The following is a 19,249-nucleotide window of genomic DNA, read 5'->3' on the forward strand; positions in this document are numbered from 1 at the left end:
GATTGAGATGAGGCACAATGACTGCATTGAAAGGGAAAATGTGCCTTTTTTCCAGTAATTAATATTTCCCTTCCACGTGCACTTCTACACAGAATGGGCTGGATTACCTCACACTGAGCCAGAACATTCAAACCCACTGATGACATTTCAAGCAAGTGCAGCACTTGTTACATTAATGGCAAAATCTCCACGGCTTTTATACCTCTCCCTTTTAGAGCTGAGGTTATCAGCGGTAACTCTATGCCCGATTATTTTTGGTAGAGTACCTCTCACCCACCTTATATGCAAGCAGTATATTTGCTGCAGACATGGTGCCGCAGTCTAATCCTAGAGCCATAATATAATAGAGTGAGGAAAGGACCAGTCACCTTTAGAGAAGCCTTCCTAGTTTATGTCAGAAAAGGTTTTGGGTCTAAAGACTGTTGTTCATCAAAATACTGAAATTGCATACGGTTACCTTAGATTGAAAAAATAGAAGTATATTTTTGTAAGCATTTTCCTGGAATTAGTACAGATATTTAAGTGTTTATTGGTCTGTAATAAAATTCTGATCATTTATATATCTGAAGTAAGGAAATCAAAAGCTTTTTTTTTTTTTTTTCAGAGGCAGAAGCTCAGATGTTATAATTTTAAATGTTATAAATATACCCATAGTAATGACTGTAACACCAGTTCCTTTATATATGTAGAAATTAGCCATAGTAATCAATATTAATCTTTACTGCCTTTGAATTGAAATAAATTTAGAAATGTATTAATATATGCTATTACATCTCGCTGATTTTGTGGCTAAAAAGGGATATTATATCAGTTTATCTCATCTCTTGTACAGCACTTTGTGCAGTTTCCTTGTAGCAGTCCTTTTAAATAAGTGTATCTCACACTTGGATTTTAGGACCCATGTGTTCTGTGGTCTTTACCTGTGTGTTTTTAGCAAGGCCCTCACAGGTAGCCAACAATGTGTCTCTCTCCATGTTCTGATTAGCTTATACCAAAATTTCTGCTTGCTATATTGACTCTGCCAAGGTGATGGTTCCTTGCACACCTTTCATGGGGGAAATATGTACTCCACTGATCACAATATAATCTTGTTCAGTCTAACAATTTTTTCCTTTAGATACTGACTTGTTCTGCATCAGTGGCAAGATACTGACTGATTTCAGTACAGCCAAAATTTAATCTTTGTTTTGTAGTAGGTGATTGATATTGTTATACATCTGCATTCCCACAGTCAGGGCCTTCCATTAACAAAGCCAGTGAAGGCATTCAAAGGCTGCATGACTGCATCAACAAGTAGCAGGGACTTTTCTCTCAGACTTTGCTACACCAAAGTTTGTCATGTCATGTGGACATAAAGCATCTTAGCTAAGAGTTGAAATTAGCTTCCTTAGTCAAAACAACTGGCTAAAGAATCATAAATAAATTCAACTAGCTCTTGATATTGCAAATGTTTTATTATTTCAGATGTCCAGCCCAGTTACCACTGAGCTCAGACCTGCCCATGAATTCAGCCCCTGCTAATTCACTGTTTTCTTCTCCTATGTCTTTTCCATATGTTTATAAGCAGGATACATTTCATGTATGCAGGCTTGATTTTCAAGAAATTAAGCACATATACAACTTACTAAAGCATGAATTATTCTATCAACAGCATAGTGTGGAAATTGCCTTCTTTTGGGGGTCCCCCTCACTCTCATTTTACTTCTTGCAGCAACTTATCAATTACTTTCTCTGTTATTTCATAGAGCTTCTTGCCAAGTGTCTCTAGACAAGAAGCAGTGACCACTAAATTTTCTGTATAGCAGAATCAAAGAAGAGAGACCTGTTCTATTCCCACACTGCATCCCAGAGGCGGTATTAGTTGTCTGGTAACATTTATCTCATGGAAATATTTTTTTCCACTTAATTAAATTTCCTCAGTGTAATAAACCCATATGACTTTTGCAGTAGGGATTGTAGTTTCCCTGAGGTTTTTACCATGGAGAAATGTATTCAGAACTTACTCTGTGTCCCCACTGGAAAGAACTCTCTTCAGGAATTCGTGGTGCCCTTCTGACACTGTAATCCTAAGCAGCCCAGGGACATTTAGGGAGAATCTCAGGATGGAAAAGTGCTGCTAGTTCTATTAAATCCTATTAAAAAACCATAAATGAAAAAATGAAGCTTAAACAAGGCTTGGGGAAGCCCTTTTAGAGAAAATCTGTTGTTTTATGTAATCTTTATTTTTACCATTAGAGCTGCTTTTGTTTTGCTGCAGACGCCCATTGTGAAAATTCTCAGGGAAGAATAAGAAATTAGTAAATTGATTCAAGCCCAAATTAATGCCTTTATGGTTATAATTTCCTTTACTTCAGTTGATTTTTCCCTGGCAGAGCTTTGAGAAAAGTTCTGTCTCACCAAATAACAGAAAATCCATGGTGCGAAAACAAGCAGATATTTGCAAGGAGCCCCAAAATTTTGCCAATGAACTCCTGGTATTTTGTTAGTAGGTATTTGCAGAATAAATGACATCTGATGTGATTTTGCAGATGCATACTAAGGGAGCATACATATACACACATATACCTGTACATATGTGTATATGTGGACACTCTGAACATCTGTCTTGGTAGGTAACAGTGGAATTTATTACATTCATTCCTGATTCCTCTGGGGCTCTGGAATATCTTCCTGATAGAGAATTTCTAGTTGTGTTGTTTCAAATGCTGGTTTAAATAAAAATAAATAAATTTAAAAAATCATTAGCAGCATTAATACAGCACATCATGATAGCAGGTTAAATATAGACATGGATTACAGAGTCATTGTTTTCACTCCTGCTAAATAAGACAGTGCACTTAAAATGGAATGCCACTTGACCTTTTGTGCCTCATCAGTCTGTGACTGTATTTAACTGATGCAGGGAGGAAACATTTTCCCCTGGAACTGTCCCCGGTTGATATGAGGATCGCTACTGCTGGGTCACGCCATGCACCAGAGGCAGAAGCCCAGCGCTCCAGAACACAGGAGCGATCCTGCAGCCGATGGAGGAGCTCTGTCCATGTCTCACAATGACTCACGCTCTCTTCTCAACCTCTCTCAGCTTGTGCTCTCTGCTGGCCAAATCAAACCATCGCCAGCACTCAAACATTCAAAAATCACGTACTTTGAAGTAGAAATTCTTGATGTGCAAAGCAAGAAGCAGATCTGCATTGTGGACAAGGTGAGTGTATTATTCCAGCATGCTGGGGATGTGCCTGGTTCACACAGTGCCAGTTCAGGGACTCTGTTTTCACTGTGTTGTGGTTTTACTCTGTAGTAGAAGTACTTTCATTCTCTTCTCTCAGAACTTCTTGTTAGTCACAATCCTGCTGTTTTTCTCCAGGGTTTTTACAAATAATCCAGCACTGGTTTGTTTTATACCACCTGGCTGCTGTGGACTCTAAATCTGTCCTTAGGCTGCCTCTTGATGGTGTTTATTTCAGAGCATGATACTGAAACGTCTGCTTCAGTGTGGATACTCACTTTTAATAAATTTGCAAAGCTTACCATCTTTGTAATGCCAGTATCTACACATACTCAGCTGCACCCTACTTATTAGATTGGGCAGGAACCTGCCATTTTTAAAAAAATTTAAGTTTTAAACAAAGAGTCTCATCTAAAAGAGGTATTTTGAGATTTTGTTTGTTTGGTTTGTTTTAATAATGTGAGTAAAAATATAAACTACGGCGAAATTGCGTAAGTAGGATAAGAGGACTGTGTGGGAATGAAGTTTACAAACCCAGAAAAAAATCTAAAAGAATGCTTCACAAATATTTTCATCACAGTTTTCATGATTCACTTCGTGACTCTCAGCAGAAGAACTTGTCTCTTGCATGCCATGAAAATGGGAATCATAATGTATTTACACTATAGAATTTTTCAGTAACAGAGTAGAGTTTTGAGACTTACTGTTTTGCTAGAAGAGAAAAAAATAAAAATAAAAAAATTCCCTTATCCTCGTTGGCAACAGCTGGAACTGGTAGGTAAGTTTGCTTCAAATGTTTAATGCCTTTGAAATATGTAGGGTGGAATACTACCAGATTTCTAGTGTTCTTGATTATTTAAAGGGTGTTTTTGCAATTTGTGTACCTAGTTAAAGGTAAACGTCTCATTTGTTCACTCCTAATGAGGCAAAATATTTTTTGATTTTTTTTTTAATCTAAACAAAGAGGAAACGTACAAAATGGTCAAATAAATACAATGACTATTAATACCAGTTCTAATGATAGTGTTCACATTACTTAATTTATTGAGTCATACTTACATAGTTGTTAGGTTATCTATATACTTTACTGAATGAGGTTTTGATACAAAAAAAGACTAAGTCTGTTCCTTATCTTGGGCTTTCCTATAGGATCATTTAAAGAAATGTATTACAGAAACAGCATTAGGTTTAGAGCCACATTTCAGGAATCCTTCCCTGATGAATGCTGTTGGAATGATAGCAGACCTGTGTTTTAATTTTTATTCTGAATTTTGATGAGCCTGAAGATTTTCAATACCTTCTCCAAACCATGGACTCTGCCCCTGCAGTGGTGGAAAGAGAGACATGAGTGGTGATTGAGAAGTACTCTCCATATAGAGGTAAAATGCACATAGGGGAGCAATAACAACTCTAAACTGAAAGTCGCTGCTCAAAAACAGGAATCTGTGTTCAATTTATATGGCCAGCACACCAAGGGATTGGTGCAAGTACAGTACAAGGCTGAGATTTCCTAGACTGCCTAAAAATTTGGTTTTTGAGTGCTCATTCACCTGGCTGTCTAGGTCCCTTAATTTGCTGTGATAATCCCTACGTAAAACAACCCTGAAAGTACAGAAATTGAGTCCCTTACTTCCATGAACACCTGTTAGTATTGGTGAACTTCATTTCTGTTGGCTATTAGAGCAAACATGAGACTGTTTTACTGGATTATGCATAATCTTCTGTTTAATTAAATGTAACTGATACAGGCCCAACATGACACTTCTAATGCCTGTTTTCTGTTTTTAAGATAATTATGATTAACTTTGTTTCCTGGGGTTGCACGTAATTATTACTTGTCAAGATTTATAATAGGAAGAATTGGAACCATAGCTTTTAAAATGTATGTATTCGCGCTGTTACTGCATATTGTTAGTAGTTCAGACTATTATGATTTAGCAAATACGTTTCTAATATTCTCAGATTAATAAATCTGAAGGCACAAACAAGTAATGGCAGAGAGAGGAACCTTTTCTTTCTCTACCGAATAGAAACTCAGGCAGAGTGATTCAATGATTAGTGCTATGTGGTTTAATACCAGTGGCTGATTCCAAAGGTTCAGTTTCTGTGACACTCTGCATATGAATCCCATTCAGATTAGTGGGAGCTCTGTAAAGTCTGCAACATCGTGATACGTTTAACTAGTCCTGGTATTTAGAAAGCAATCATTTCTTGTCCTCAGTGCAGTGTCAGGGATTTTAAAAAGGTGTATTTAGCTGTGTGATCTCAAGAAATCAATTGGCATAAATAGGTTCTGAATCCAGCATAAGTAACTGTGAAGTAATTCTTAATCTGTAAAATGAAGACAACATTATTTCCTTTGGCTTTCTTCCCTGTCTTATACTTTTGGGATGGATCAGTCACTTACGTTAAGTGAACCGAGTGGTTACTATGAGTTCTCGGTCATCTTTAACATAAAGAAACAGAATAAATACATATTTGTCTGCTTCTTAAGCCTGCAAGACAAATCCACATCACACTGCAGGCTTTTCCTTTCCACAGTCAGGGAAGGCAGAAAAAAAATACTGAAAGGAAGCAGAGGGAGAGAAAAATCCCAGACATTTTGTCCCATAGGCATCCCTCCAGGAGCTAGATCTTGAAGAAAACTACCTAGTCTTGCAAAACTTGAAGTAAATTCACAGGAGTCAGCAACACTGTCGGTAAATTTTGCACATGCGCACTGTGAACATAAAATTCTTCATAGGAATATAATTTCTTTTATTTAATATTGTCAACCTGCTCTGGGGACTTTCTCTGCTATGGGTATGGCATTATGCAAGTAGTTTGGTGCACACAACTTTTCCCAGGGAGTTACTTAAAGAATTTAAAAGAGAAATAATAAGTAATGTGAGATCTGTAGCCAGGTGGGCATCAGTCTCTTCTCCCAGGCAACCAGCAGTAAGACAAGAGGGCACAGTCTTAAGCTGTGCCAGGGGAGGTTTATGTTGAATATTAGGAAAAATTTTTTTACAGAGGGAATAATCAGACATTGGAATGAGCTGCCCAGGGAGGTGGTGGATTCTCCATCCCTGCAGGTTTTTAAGATGAGACTGGATGTGGCACTTAGTGCCATAGTCTAGTAACCATGGTGGTGTTGAATCAAGAGTTGGACTTGATGATCTCGGAGGTCTTTTCCAACCTAGTCGATTCTATGATTGTATGATTATATGATCTTTCCCTCCACATTTGCTCTTGGCACAGAAATTAATTCTGATGTGGTAGGCCGTGGAGAAGAGGCTTCAGATTTTGGGGGAGGGGGAGAGAAAGTAGGAATCAGCAGCCAAAGGCCTTACAAGAGCTGGTGCCTGAAAGCCACAATTTGGAAAATTTAGTCAAGAAATTTGGCCCATATTTTGACAGTCAGTCAAGGGGTGATAAGGAACAGCTGGGTGTCTTGTAGGTCAATCTTCAGCTTTTTCAATAGGCATATCAATACTGCATTTTAAAAAATATTCTGTAGTTGAAACATGAGTCATACAGGCTTCCTGCTCAGTGAGTGAAAGGAGTATTTAGCAAGGAATAAGTCTCTTCTTTGGCCACTGTAAAACAGCTGGCAAGCCTAGATGATCACAAGTCTCTTTTTTCCCCTCACAATTTATTAATTTCTATGGATGAAATTCTTATCTCTATATAAAAAGGAGAGAGTATATAATTAGTGATGTGTTGTTTGAAATACTTTCAATAAAAAAAAGTCCTAAGGTGCTAAGGATTTTGGCTTTAGTATTGCTTCCAAAAAAACATATAAAACAACAGAACATGCAAAATTCATCAAGTATTATAAATGAAAGAAAACAATTCCTTTTTGTACTTTTTAACAAATAATCCACATTTTTTGCCAGCCACAATTTATGAAAAATACATAGCTTCTCAAAAACTGTTTTACTTGTGCATTGTTCCAAAAGGCTGATGTAGGTTGGTTTTAAAGTTATCGATGCGCAGTGATTTGATTTATAAATGCTGTTAAGGCAGCTCATAACTGTTTTTTTTATAGCATTCATTGTATAATATTTTTTTCTTCAAATTAACGTGCAGTAAAATGTATTTTCCCACAAACATAGTGCCATGTAATTAACTTTGCATGAGTTGCTTTTAAGGCAGAAAGTGTTACGCAATATAGTTTTTTCAGAATAAATCACCTTTGGGGAAACCAGCAGAGAAAGCTTTTTCCTAACTAAAGCCTCAGAGCTCAGTAGTTTTGTGCTATCTGATTTTGCAAGTTAAGCTGTAAACAGAGGTGCAAACTCAGGTTTTGGCTACTATGCAGTGACGCTCCTTTTCACAAAACTTTCTTATTTCTACTGAAGAGAGCTTGCTTCCTAAGGTGTTCAGAAAAAGCCTCCTTTTTTGGTGTGCTGCAAAGATGATGGAAACTGCTTTCCCTCTGTTCCTTAAACCAGCTCTCCATGCACCACTCAGTGCCTTCTCCCCCTGAAATCTCTTTGTAAAATCCAGTTACTGATAGTTAAATGCTTATGGTTAGGGATATACACTGTAGGAACATTTAACTATATGTTTGTGCTTACAGACATGCTGTGCAATGCCTACAATGAAAGTCGTGTGAACATTGTTATTTTTATTAAATTAAAAGACCACTGCATAGACACAAGTTTATGCATCAACCCCATCACTTGTATATACACAACTCTTCTTGCAGTGAAGTAAAACAGTGTGTATATTACTACATCTTTGCCAAAGGTGAATTAGGGCTTATTCTGATTACTCTGAAAGACCTTTCTTTTAATGAAGGAGTTCACAATCATTTTTTTTTGTTTGAAAAGCACCATAAACAGTAGTGTCCTTGTATCTGCCTACTATGGCTTAGCAATACAGTGGATTTACAATGGCATGTCAGCAAAGCAGAAATGGTATCTCTAGTATCAGAAAGCTATTACTCTGGCCTGCAGATTGCAGCTCTGTCACAGAAAGTGAGCAGCTGAGAAGAACAGTCATTGCCGGCTCTCTTTTGCATAGTCAGCTCTAGCAAATAAAAATAACTTCTCACATCATGACTTGGAGGTTAGAGATACCACATTCATTTGAGGTGAACAAATGCAATCACTAAAGTAGGCAATGAAACTCTGCAAAGGAACTCTTTGCAGTACCAGAACATCGCCTCTAACATCTTACTCTCCTCATTAGCCTCATTGAAAGGAAGCAAAGTAAAGAAGACCTTTCCCAGGAAAGAGATTAGTTGCCTTTTTTTTTTTTTTTTTTTTTTTTTTTTTTTTTTTTTTTTTTTTTTTTTTTTTTTTTTTTTTTAGTATTTTTATAATTCACTTCAGAGGACTATGTATTCTTCTTTGTGGAGAATGAGCAGAACCTGAGAACATTTACAGCAGCCTCATTTCACGGATTTCCCAGTACTAGCACGCAATTCCCAGTACTAGCAATTCCCACAGCAGTACGGCTGAAGGAACACAGACACAAAGCTAGCGGGACATAAGCTCATTGCTGTGGGAGTCTTACTTCCCTTTGGAAGGAGGATTTCATGGTGTCTTGTGCCTTTCACTGTATGTTTCCACATCATCCAGCACAACAGGGATCTGGTCCCTGCTGGGAGGCACTGCAAAAAAATACATTACATTTACAAACTTGTTATAAAATCCGTGTGGTTTTTTGCCTGCAAAAATTGAATCTTATGCCTACCCCCCATTGCTGGAGGTGATGACAGTAGTATTTTCTTCCTCAGTTACACTTAGTAAAGTAGGTAAACATATTCAAATTCTGTAGTATCAATGCATTACACTTATTTCTTCCTGCTCTACTAGAAATTCACATAATTTTAATGTCAATATAACTACAGACACTTTCAGATGAAAAGAGACAGCTATTCATATTATTTTCTGCTTGCTCTTTGCTGTCATCATTCTTATTTCAATATGGCTTTTTAAATGGGATACCTGGAGAAATGGTCTTTGATTTTTCTAGAAGAGAGAGACTGGGGAGTGGAGAAGCTGGTAACTTTAGGGCATTTAGCATTTTTAAAGGGATAATTTAAAGATTTACAGAAGCTGCAACAGAAGACTAGTGATTCAGCTGATACTAAACGAAGTTTAGAAGTGCCTTTAAATGACAAGTTTTATACATCCCTTATTTTAGATAAAAAAGGTCTAAGCCTGGGGGAAGAAATAAAGAAGAAAATATGATAAATATTCCAAAATATTAAAGCTTGATTCAAAGTTCAGCAAAAACAAGAGAGTCAGTTCTTGGGACACCAGTGGTGCTCCAGCTCTTCACAAATGTAAGCCATTCTAGTGAACAGTAAAAGACAGCTATGCTACCAGAGCAGTGAATATTGCCAAAATTGTGTCTATAGAGACAGATTCCCAGCCAGTGTGAAAATGTCCTCTTTCCCAACAGTTATGACATTTTCCCCCAGCCACATATTTGCCTCATTGCATCAAGGATAATTCACAGATTATTGCAAATTATGAATGCACTGGAGCAATGTAAGACCATAGGGAGCCATAGGTGTTTTATTAGTCTAATAGTTAACAGCACAACCCACGATGGAAAGTTAGGTGTATAATGGCATCTCATATAGGCATTATTGTAGCATTAAAATACTCCTGTATATGATTTATTGGTCCATCAGAACATGCTTCAGGTTATTTCTGAATCAGACCTGTGATTCTTCACAAAATACCTGAGCCATGTAGTCATGGATCTATAAATATCTAGCAGTATATATTCATTCTATCTCTGTAATATATCTGCCTACGTTTAAAGAATTTGGGATTTTAAAAAGTCCTTAAAATGCAAGCTTTTCTTTCTTAACACCTACACTTCTTGTGCCTCAAAAGAACAAACTGTGGCAGTCCGACCATCAGAAGTACAGCCAATACATTGCCCTTGGTATTGTGAAAAGTACTTGTATTTCTAACTGACCTAATGATGCCTAGTTGTTCTCACATATCACCCTCACTTCCCATTCCTTTCTGCTGCTTCTCAGCTTCCACCTTCCCTTCCTGGACCACAGGAAGTTTGGTGTCTCTCTGTCTTTCCCTGCCTGTTCTCCCCAGCATAATATTGGACCTACTGGCCAAGTTTAAATGCATCTGATAGAGGAAAGGAACCCCCAAGTTTTAAAAATTGACTTAGTTCCTGGCAGCAGGGAGCACAGGCAGCTCAGCTCTCACAGCAACCACCAAGTGCATCGCAGCAAAAAAGCCTCAGATTCTTCCCCAGTGGAAATGTCTTAGGAGACAAGGAAGAGATATGGGGCAGCTGGATAAAGCTTTGAGGAAAGTAGGGCTTTATTAGCTCTGCCACTATTAGAACCACTTGTTTTCCAATGCATATTCTTCTGTGAATTTTCTTTTTAACTGGTTGATCTTAGTTTGGTGTTTTGGTGTTGTTTTCCCTCCCCCCCCCCCCCCCCCCCCATGTGGGTTTCTGTTGGTTTGGTTGGTTTGTTTGTTTGTTTGTTTCTTCATTTTTGTTTGGTTTTGGATTTTTTTGTTTTCATGCAGTCTCCCAAATAGATTGTGACCATCCTATGGTAAGCATTGGTTGAGTTTCTTTGGTGCACTTCTTGATTTTAAGTGTTAGCAGTGTGTGTAGATATAAAAAAGGAAACACAAATCTCTATGGCCATCTGATGCAAAAAGGAAGACATTTAAAGAGGTTCTACAGCTAAGCTGTATACTTAATCTGTGCTAGAACTGGCAACCAAAATCCAAACAAAAATATGAACCTTACTATAAGCCTCCCTTTATTCCTGAGAAATGTGGGTCAAAATTATTCTTTATTATCTTAATTATTTATATTTTATTCCATTTTATAAAATAAAATATGTTATTCACAATAAACTAATATAATATTTCTTTTAATTTTTATTTTATTACTTATATTTTTTTTTGGGTCAAATGACTATTTTTTAAATGTCCATCCCAAATGTTGTTTTCTTTGAAAATGACAGTGAAAAAAATGAGTCTTGAATTTTTATGAGGTAGAATTTGGGAAAGATTGCATTACAAATAAATTTTGGAGCATTTCAATCTGTTATGACACAATAAACATTTCAAGTGCAATTTATTTTCTAACTTAATAGTGCATTTATTTGCATATTATTTCCTATTGGGTTATTTTCAATGACATGAGAGCCATGTGTTATATTATTTTACACTAACATGATAGATGTGTCAGAAAATAATGCAAAAGTAATGAAAGTTCCATACATATGAGAAATATAAAGTAATGAAAATAACACAGTAAAATGAATTTTCAGCATGTTCCTGAAGCAGGGGTTTTGTTGTTTGTTGTTGGGGTTTTTTTTTGTTTGTTTGTTTGGTTTTTGTGGTTTTTTTGTTTGTTTGTTTGTTTTTTTAAATTCCTATTCAATGTTTAAAATTTGGAGTCAACACAAATTTACACATCCAGAGTTTTGCAAGAACAATTCCATTTCCCTTGTAGAAAATTGTTGTGACAGAGGCTTCCTGACTGGTTCTGCTGTTAAGCAGAGGTGAATACAGTAACCTTACTCATCTCCTCTTAACAGAAGATCAGAAGGCCTGGGGGCGGGGAACCAATTCTAGTCAGATTTGCTCAGAAACAGGCAACCATGGTAAATTCTTTAAACTGAGGGGGTGGCCTGCACACCTTCTGTCTGCTAATGGGTTACATTCTCTTTACTTCCACTCTCATCTTCAGCAGGGAGAAAAAAGCTCTTTCTGGTGTCTGACAGTTTTTCAGGAAATTTCTTGCAAAGAAAGAGTTGTGGTTTTTTTTAATGTAAGTAACCAGCTAGCAGTACAAAGGCAATTAATCATCTTTAGAGACAAACTTGGCTAGTGTAAATTGACGTGACAGCACCCCGCAAGCATGTGGCTACGTGTATTCTTAGATAATTTGGCCCATAATCACTGGAAAAATTAGTCAGTTGGATTATCTCATATGCCAAAGTTCATGTGACCAGATAATAATCTAGAAGATTGCTAAGTGATACAGCCCTCTACTTACGTATGTGTACTGGAAATTACTGGAGCTAAAACGGTAGTTCTGCATATCCCTGGTTTCTGCAAAGACTGGCTTGAGATCAGAGCCAGCTGTTTGGTAGGCATTTCACTGCAGTATACCAAGCAAAATACTTAATTCTATATAAAGCCCTTGTGTGGTTGCTGACAACACTTGTCTATATGTAGTTACCTCTGTATCATTTCCATGATGAGCTCATTTATTTATATCTCTTTGGACATGACTGGCACACTGGTTCACCAAGATAACAAGGGAGCAGTGTGGGACACACTGAGGAAGGTTACAGTACAACAATATCCATTTTTTAATACTGTCTTTGAAAACTGACAAAAAGAAAAAAGAATCTGATCTAAAAGTCAGGTTCACAAAACATTGAGATCAATTAGAACAGGTGTTTTCCTGATGAACTTTCTGTGAAATGCTGCTGATTTCTAGTGATGCAGCATGGTGCCAAGACAAGGACAGGGTGCAAGGAAAGTACCTGGCTTTCCCATTAGCTGGTTATCTATTTTGCAGCCAGATCCTCAGCTGCAATAAGCTGATGTTACCCTTTTAAACAAATTTACCCTGGCTGAGGATGAGGCTGGGGTTAATGAGCAGCTATAGTGGCAGAGTTCCTCAATTTCTGAAATTATGGAAAATGACTGCCTGTTGCAAAGTAGGTGACTTAGCAGTGCAGTAGTACTGACTTATCACAAGGAGAAAAAAATATTCAAAGGTTAATGTCGAATGAAAAAGCACCTATTTGCTGAAATTCCACTATTCAAATTCTTATTGATATGCTGCTGACCTCTAACCCCTACAACAATTCTTTAGTGAAAGAACTGTGTGATTCAATTGCAAGCAGATCACCAGATTTGGCATAATTCCTTGACTTATAAATGTGAAAGAGGTAGGAAAGTGGATAACTATCTGACTAGCTAGCACTCACAAAAGACAGTATTAAGTTTCCTTAATATCTTCTACTTAGTGCTCTTCCTTGGGTCATAGCCCAAGATACTAATTTGGTATTTTAAATCTTAAAAAGAAATGTGATGCTTTGTGCATTGGTGCATAAAGGAAGAATAGAACTGGTATGGATGATCCAGAAGGTCCTTTCATTCTTGAATTCCTGTAAAATGAAAAGTTGCCTCAAATGGGAAAGTGAAAGTATTTTTGCTATGAAGGTAAAGGAAAAAGAGGATTTGAGGTTTTTAAATCATCCCTTTCTGAATAAAAAGTGTAATCAATGCAACACACAGCTGTAAAATCTTCATTTCTTCATAACTTTTTTTTTTTTTAAGAAAAAGTAGTTTTGAACCTTATATATGATAGCAAACTTTCTAGAGATTACCTATATTTAAAATCTGGTGTTAGACTACAAGTTAAGAAGTAGGGAAAGCGGGCTTGACCACTAGACTATAGAAGATATGTGCCAAGTAAGAGGTATTTTTACAGTGAAATCCATCTTGCTTTAAATAAACTAAGCATAGTCTTTCACTCTGTTTTCCCTTTGCATATTTGAAAAGTGCTGAAATAGAGGAAAGGAAAGGTTATAACACTTTCACAAATAATTCAAAAGAATGAAAGGAGAGTAAGACTAATAATTAAGAGTGAAATATTCCAGGGTGTTTTATTCAGTTAGCACAAAGGGTAATAAGAGCAGATGCTTTTCCAGTCCTTACAATTCTTAGCTTGTCTTGATGTACAATGAAAAGAACAAAAGATAATTAATGGTCTATGAAGAGGACAGTCTTAGTAGTAAGTCGATGTCTCAGCATCCGTCTTCACATCGATCAATATTAGAAACTATAAATTCACTGGTTGTTTTATGAGATCTTTAAAAAAGCACGCAAAATTATCAAGATCATAAAAAAAAATGTATTTCATTCTTTTGTGACCTGTAGCCTTATTATTCTGCCTGGAAAAGGACACTGCGATTCTTCTATGTCATAGCCCATTCTAAAGAGGAAAGTATTTTTGTTATTTTTCAATTCATGATCTGTGTAGTTTATCTCAGGTGGAAGGGTCCTTCTCTAAGCCAGCTGGCTCGTAAAACAAACGTGTTGCTGCCCTCCTGGCTGGATATGTGCTCCGTGCCTTCCCTGGGCACCCCTCAGCCCGAACAGTGTGGTGCCATGCGGAGCCACCAACCTGTGATCAACCAAACAAGCACATGCTCTGGGCCCGAGCTGGCAGGATTTAGGCCAGCTCTAGCCTAAAGCAGCTTGGATGTACTCAGGCACAGCAGTGCTCCTGCTAATGAGCTCTGCCTCTCTCATAGGTGTCACACAGAGCACCGTCCTCCCAGCTGCAGCTACGCGGTTCAAGCCCCAGCTTTGGAGGTAGGGGAGATGGTGTGTGATGTGTGATTCTATGGACACACTCACTGGTTCCTCTGCTGCGGCAGGCCATTGTAAGCATAGATCCTGGCAGGCACTTTGTCACTTTAAAATACCTTAGGCATGTGAACAGTTTTATAGGTAGACCTAAAGCACTATCTTAGAAAAAATTTGTTAGCAGCTAAAGTTAGGTGATATTAAAATCACAGCTGCCATAGGGGAGCCATTTGGAGGGGAGAAAGCACTGAATGTCTCAGCATGAAGAAAGGGAGGCGGATGTAAAGGTTGATTTGCTAAGAAGGGCTGGACTAGACATTTTGAACTGACTAAGAACAGCTCTGCTGTGAAGTCAACACATTCTCAGGAGTAAAGGAGATGGAGACCCTGGGCTCTGTTTCAAGCAAGCACTGTTCTGTAAGTGTGCTAAGCTTAACAGCTCTCCAGAGCACGAGTTGGCCCTGGCTACTCTTTTCCAGAACCCATCATGGTGAGATGCTGATCTCCTGTAAAGATGCAGGTCCTGCAGTAATGAGGATTATACTGTATTTGGAAAGCTGGATCATCCTCCATCACATTGGAAAAGACTATCCCTGTTCTTCATCGGGCAGTGCCAGTTCTGAATACCTGCAAACCTGCCCTGTAATAGGACACATGACAGATTCTGGTCTGCAGTCTTGTGTGCCATATAGCTGTTGCCAGCTAACAGTGCTTGTTTCCATATCTGACAGATTCTGGGATCCAAGCCTCACAGGTGTGAGATTACAAGGTGTGAGCAAGCAATTTCAGGCATTTTTAGAGACTTTGAGAACATAACCCCCTCGATCTCTGGTATTCAAGTCCACAGAGGTGGTACACATTACAAGAAAATGCACATGTATGGATGTTGCATGGAATGGCTTAAGTGCAATGAATAAAGATAAAATTTTTTCTTTCCATTTTTAACCAAGAAAGATAAGATAGCTTCTTCTATTGTTCTCTTTAGCTGGGAAGAAAAGGGACCAAGCTGGCGTCAGGAATTCAAAGGGCAATGTCTCTTTCCTGGCGCAGTACTATTCAACACAGTTCAAGTCAACAAAAGTGTCAGGGCCAGGGAAAGGGTAGTCCTTGGTTTCAAGGAGCCCAGTCCTTGATTTGGGTGGAGTTGGCATTGCTTGGCAGTCACATCAGAGAGACAAGTCAAGGTTTAAGTAGAAGTTCACTTGCAGCAGTTTCTGCAAATAAGGACTTTTCAAATGCCCTGTAAAACCCTCTGTAACCGTGGAAAAGAAAGTGTTCTCATCTAAACCCAAGGGAAAAGTTAGGAAAAATCTGTACTTTACAACCTTTTAGCACAGGTGTCATTTTACAGCTTTAGATAATTGAAATTTGTATTGAGCTTCCTGCCTGTTCATCTTATTACTGGGAAAAAAGTTGCCTTTCTCATAAGTACTAATGGCACATATATTGTATATTTGTGTGGTATGTCAAAATATATAAGAGTAAACTTTTCTTTCTGTAGTGATTTGTTGCTTTGGAGTCGGCAATTTTATTTTCTTACATCAGTATTTCTCCAAACTCAGTCTCTTCAACAACACAACCTATGTTAAGGTGCTGACTGATCTCTACTGGCAGAATATCTTATGTTCTTCTCTATTCTTTTGCGTGGTTATTGTCACTAATCACTAGTAAGTAAAACAGACAGATGTAAGCACATTTGGAAGAAGTGGGGCTGTAGGCTAGGATGGTGTCAAGATCCAAGCAAAGCTCAGTAAGTCAGTTAAGGCTTAAGTGTATGAGTTCTAACTAATACAGTGGAAAAGGAACTGCGAATCCCATAGAGATCTTTAGGTGGGCAGTGACAGACAAGCTTCTGCAGAGCAGGGCTGTTGGGTTCCTGTGTAAATGCCAAGGAGGCTATGCCAGCCAACTGCTGCATCCTGGTTAAACTGAGGGAAGCTGGGGATGGGGTGAGCCAGGTGCTGAGTGCCCAGACAGGAAAAGTGGTGTTACGGCTGTTTCTCTACCTCAACCCAAAGAAATTCTGCTACTCCTCAAGGTTTTGCTATATGTCACCACCACTTCATACTAGTATTAGTCTATGTTGCGCACAGGTGCCTCAAGTCTTCAGGGAACAGGGTTTTCTGCATGCTGCTGTGTGACTGCAGAGATGAGGTCTCTTGCTAGAACCAAAGCAGATCCCCATAGTTAAGACAGAGTTCAATTTACTTCTCAGCCTCTGTGCTTAAACGAACAATACACAATATTAAATCAGTGTCAACTGCAAGGGGATGGATGGTGTTGTTAAAACCTTGATCTCAAGCTCAACGTACTGCTTCCCGAAGGGTCCCATTGCCTTTCCTTGTAAATCTGTCTTTCACTCTAGTAAGTTCTAACTGTGTTTGTCAGATACTTTGTACAAAGTATATTAAGAGATCAATATACATAATAAAATAGAGCCTAAAAGGCTTCCAGACTGCCATCTAACACTGTGACACGTGAACTGCATCAGTGCACATGAACAACAGCATGCAGCAGCAAACGCATTTCAGGCAGAAAGGACAGAACCTTCCACCTTGCTACTGGCCTCTCAGGAAATCCATTTCGTGCCTCTAGGAGATGGGCCTCATCACGCTTGAACCTAACTTGAAAGCCAAACCCTTCACGTTTTCCCACTGGTTTGATCTTGGGGGCAATTACTGCCTCAAGCAGGGTCAGCAGCTTTCCCTCAACCCTTGTGATTTTACCATTCCATTGGTCAAGCAGAGATGGTCAGATAATGTGTAAGTCAAATGTGGAAAATCCTTAATAACATATCAACTTGTGAGAACAAATTCCATGATTTGTTTCAACTTTGTCTAAAGAACTTGCAGACAAATTGAATCATCTCCTCATTAGAGGAATGGAAGAGGGATCCCAGAGTGAAGAAGACAAGAAAATTAACCTGCATGCATTTTGCTTTGTTTTCCAGGTACCTCCAGCATCTACCGTTCTTGACGTGAAACACAAATTTCACAAAGCATGTAAGTACTATGGCTAACAGGCTGGAGGCATGGTTAGAGGCCTTTCAGCTTGGAGAAATTGTCAAATTTATTTTTCATGAAATCTCACACAAAAGCTGAGACTTGCTTGACAGCTCCAGTGCTAAATAAGAACAGTGTTCGAATTAAGGTTCTACTATACCTATCGCAGATGTGAGAGTGGAAGGAGAGATCTGCATAATTTATCACTACCAGCACGTGAGAAGCAGTTGTTTTCTATCTTCCTTTTAACATTACACAGTGCCAATCCAAGTCCATGGATGATTTGTTCTCCCACTGTTATGTTAGATAAACTTCAGTAACATTAGGTTGCTTCAAGCTGGCCATAAATAGATCACATAGACCAAAAAACTACCGTAGTCAGGAACTTGAGCTTGAAGTGATTAAATGGCATCTGGGATAGTCGAGATTTCTGTAAGGCCTTTCATGTGGTCCCATACAACATCCTTATCTCAAAATTGGAGAGATGGATTTGAAGGATGGAGTATTCGGTGCATAAGGAATTGGCTGAATGGATACAGTCAGAGAGCTGTGGTCAATGGCTCTGTGTCCAGGTGGAGGCTGGTGAGGAGTGATGTCCCTCACTCAAGGCTCTGTCTTGGGACCTGTGCTCTTCAGTATCAGTGACCCAGATCGAGTGCACCCTCTGCAAGTTTGCTGATAACATGAAGTTGAGCAGTGCAGTTGACACAACACAAGGACAGGATGCCATCCAGGGGAAACTGGACAAACCTGGTAGGTGGGCCCATGAGAATCTCATGAGGTTCAACAAGTCCAAGTGCAAGATGCTGCTTCTGGGCCAGAGCAATCCCAGAAATGAGTACAGGCTGAGAGAAGAAGTCACTGAGAGCAGCCCTGTGGAGAAGAACTTGGGGATTCTCGTGAATGAAAAATTGAAAATGACCCGGCAATGTGTGTTCGCAGCCCAGAAGGCCAATCATACCCTGGGCTGCCTCAAAAGAGGAATGGCCAACAGGTCAAAGGAGGTGATTCTGTGCCTCTAGTCTGCCCTCATGAGACCCCACCTGGAGTACAAGAAAGACATGGACCTGTTGGAGCAGGAAATTTTCTGAGGGCTGGAGCACCTCTGCTGTGAAGACAGGTTGAGAGAGCTGGGCTTGTTCAGCCTGGAGAAGAGAAGGCTCTGGGAGACCTCATTGCAGCCTTCCAGTACCTGAAGGGGGCTTATAAAGAAGAGGGAGACTGGCTTTTTACTTGGGCAGATAGTGACAGGACATGGGGAAACAATTTTTCAACCAGAAGAGTAGGTATTTCAGTTATAGATACATAAGAAATTATTTACTGTGAGGATGTTGCATCCCTGGAAGTATTCAAGGCCAGGCTGGATGGGGCCCTAAGTATCTTGGTCTAATGGGTGGCCTCTTAGATGCTGAGCTTTCATTATTTTTACAAAAAAAGTGTTCATTAAACTAAAGGCTAGATGCCTTTTGCAAAAAAAAAAAAGAAAAAGAAAAAGAAAAAGGTTGTCAGTCACTAAAGTTTGAGCTCAGGGTATCGTAAGTAGAAGAAGAACTGTGCTTCTATTCTGTCCTTAGAAGTTTATAAAAGAGTAAAGCTTAAGGCTTCTGTGGTTGCATACAGGTTCAGTCGAAAAAGCAAAATGCTGTTGACCTGACTGTTTTAAAATTACTTATTTTCACTATCTGTAA

General features: G+C 38.7%; 1 protein-coding gene across 12 annotated transcripts in view; it reads left to right on the forward strand.

The window, feature by feature from the left end:
- Positions 1–2,745: 2,745 nt before the first annotated feature.
- The window catches only part of TECRL (trans-2,3-enoyl-CoA reductase like), a 76,877-nt gene continuing 60,373 nt past the window's right edge, over positions 2,746–19,249 (forward strand). For all 12 annotated transcript variants that reach the window (XR_003573394.1, XM_027902841.1, XM_027902845.1 and 9 more), the window contains exons 1-2: positions 2,746–3,202; positions 17,510–17,561. Coding sequence is in view for 11 of the 12 variants with exons in the window: in XM_027902841.1 (XP_027758642.1) it covers positions 2,969–3,202; positions 17,510–17,561 (286 nt within the window). In the remaining variant the exon portion in view is untranslated. The remainder of the gene's footprint in view (positions 3,203–17,509; positions 17,562–19,249) is intronic.

This window comes from Empidonax traillii, unplaced genomic scaffold (assembly GCF_003031625.1).
Source record: "Empidonax traillii isolate 1590-97213 ecotype Southwest subspecies unplaced genomic scaffold, ASM303162v1 scaffold913:size283372, whole genome shotgun sequence".
NCBI classification, from domain to species: domain Eukaryota; kingdom Metazoa; phylum Chordata; class Aves; order Passeriformes; family Tyrannidae; genus Empidonax; species Empidonax traillii.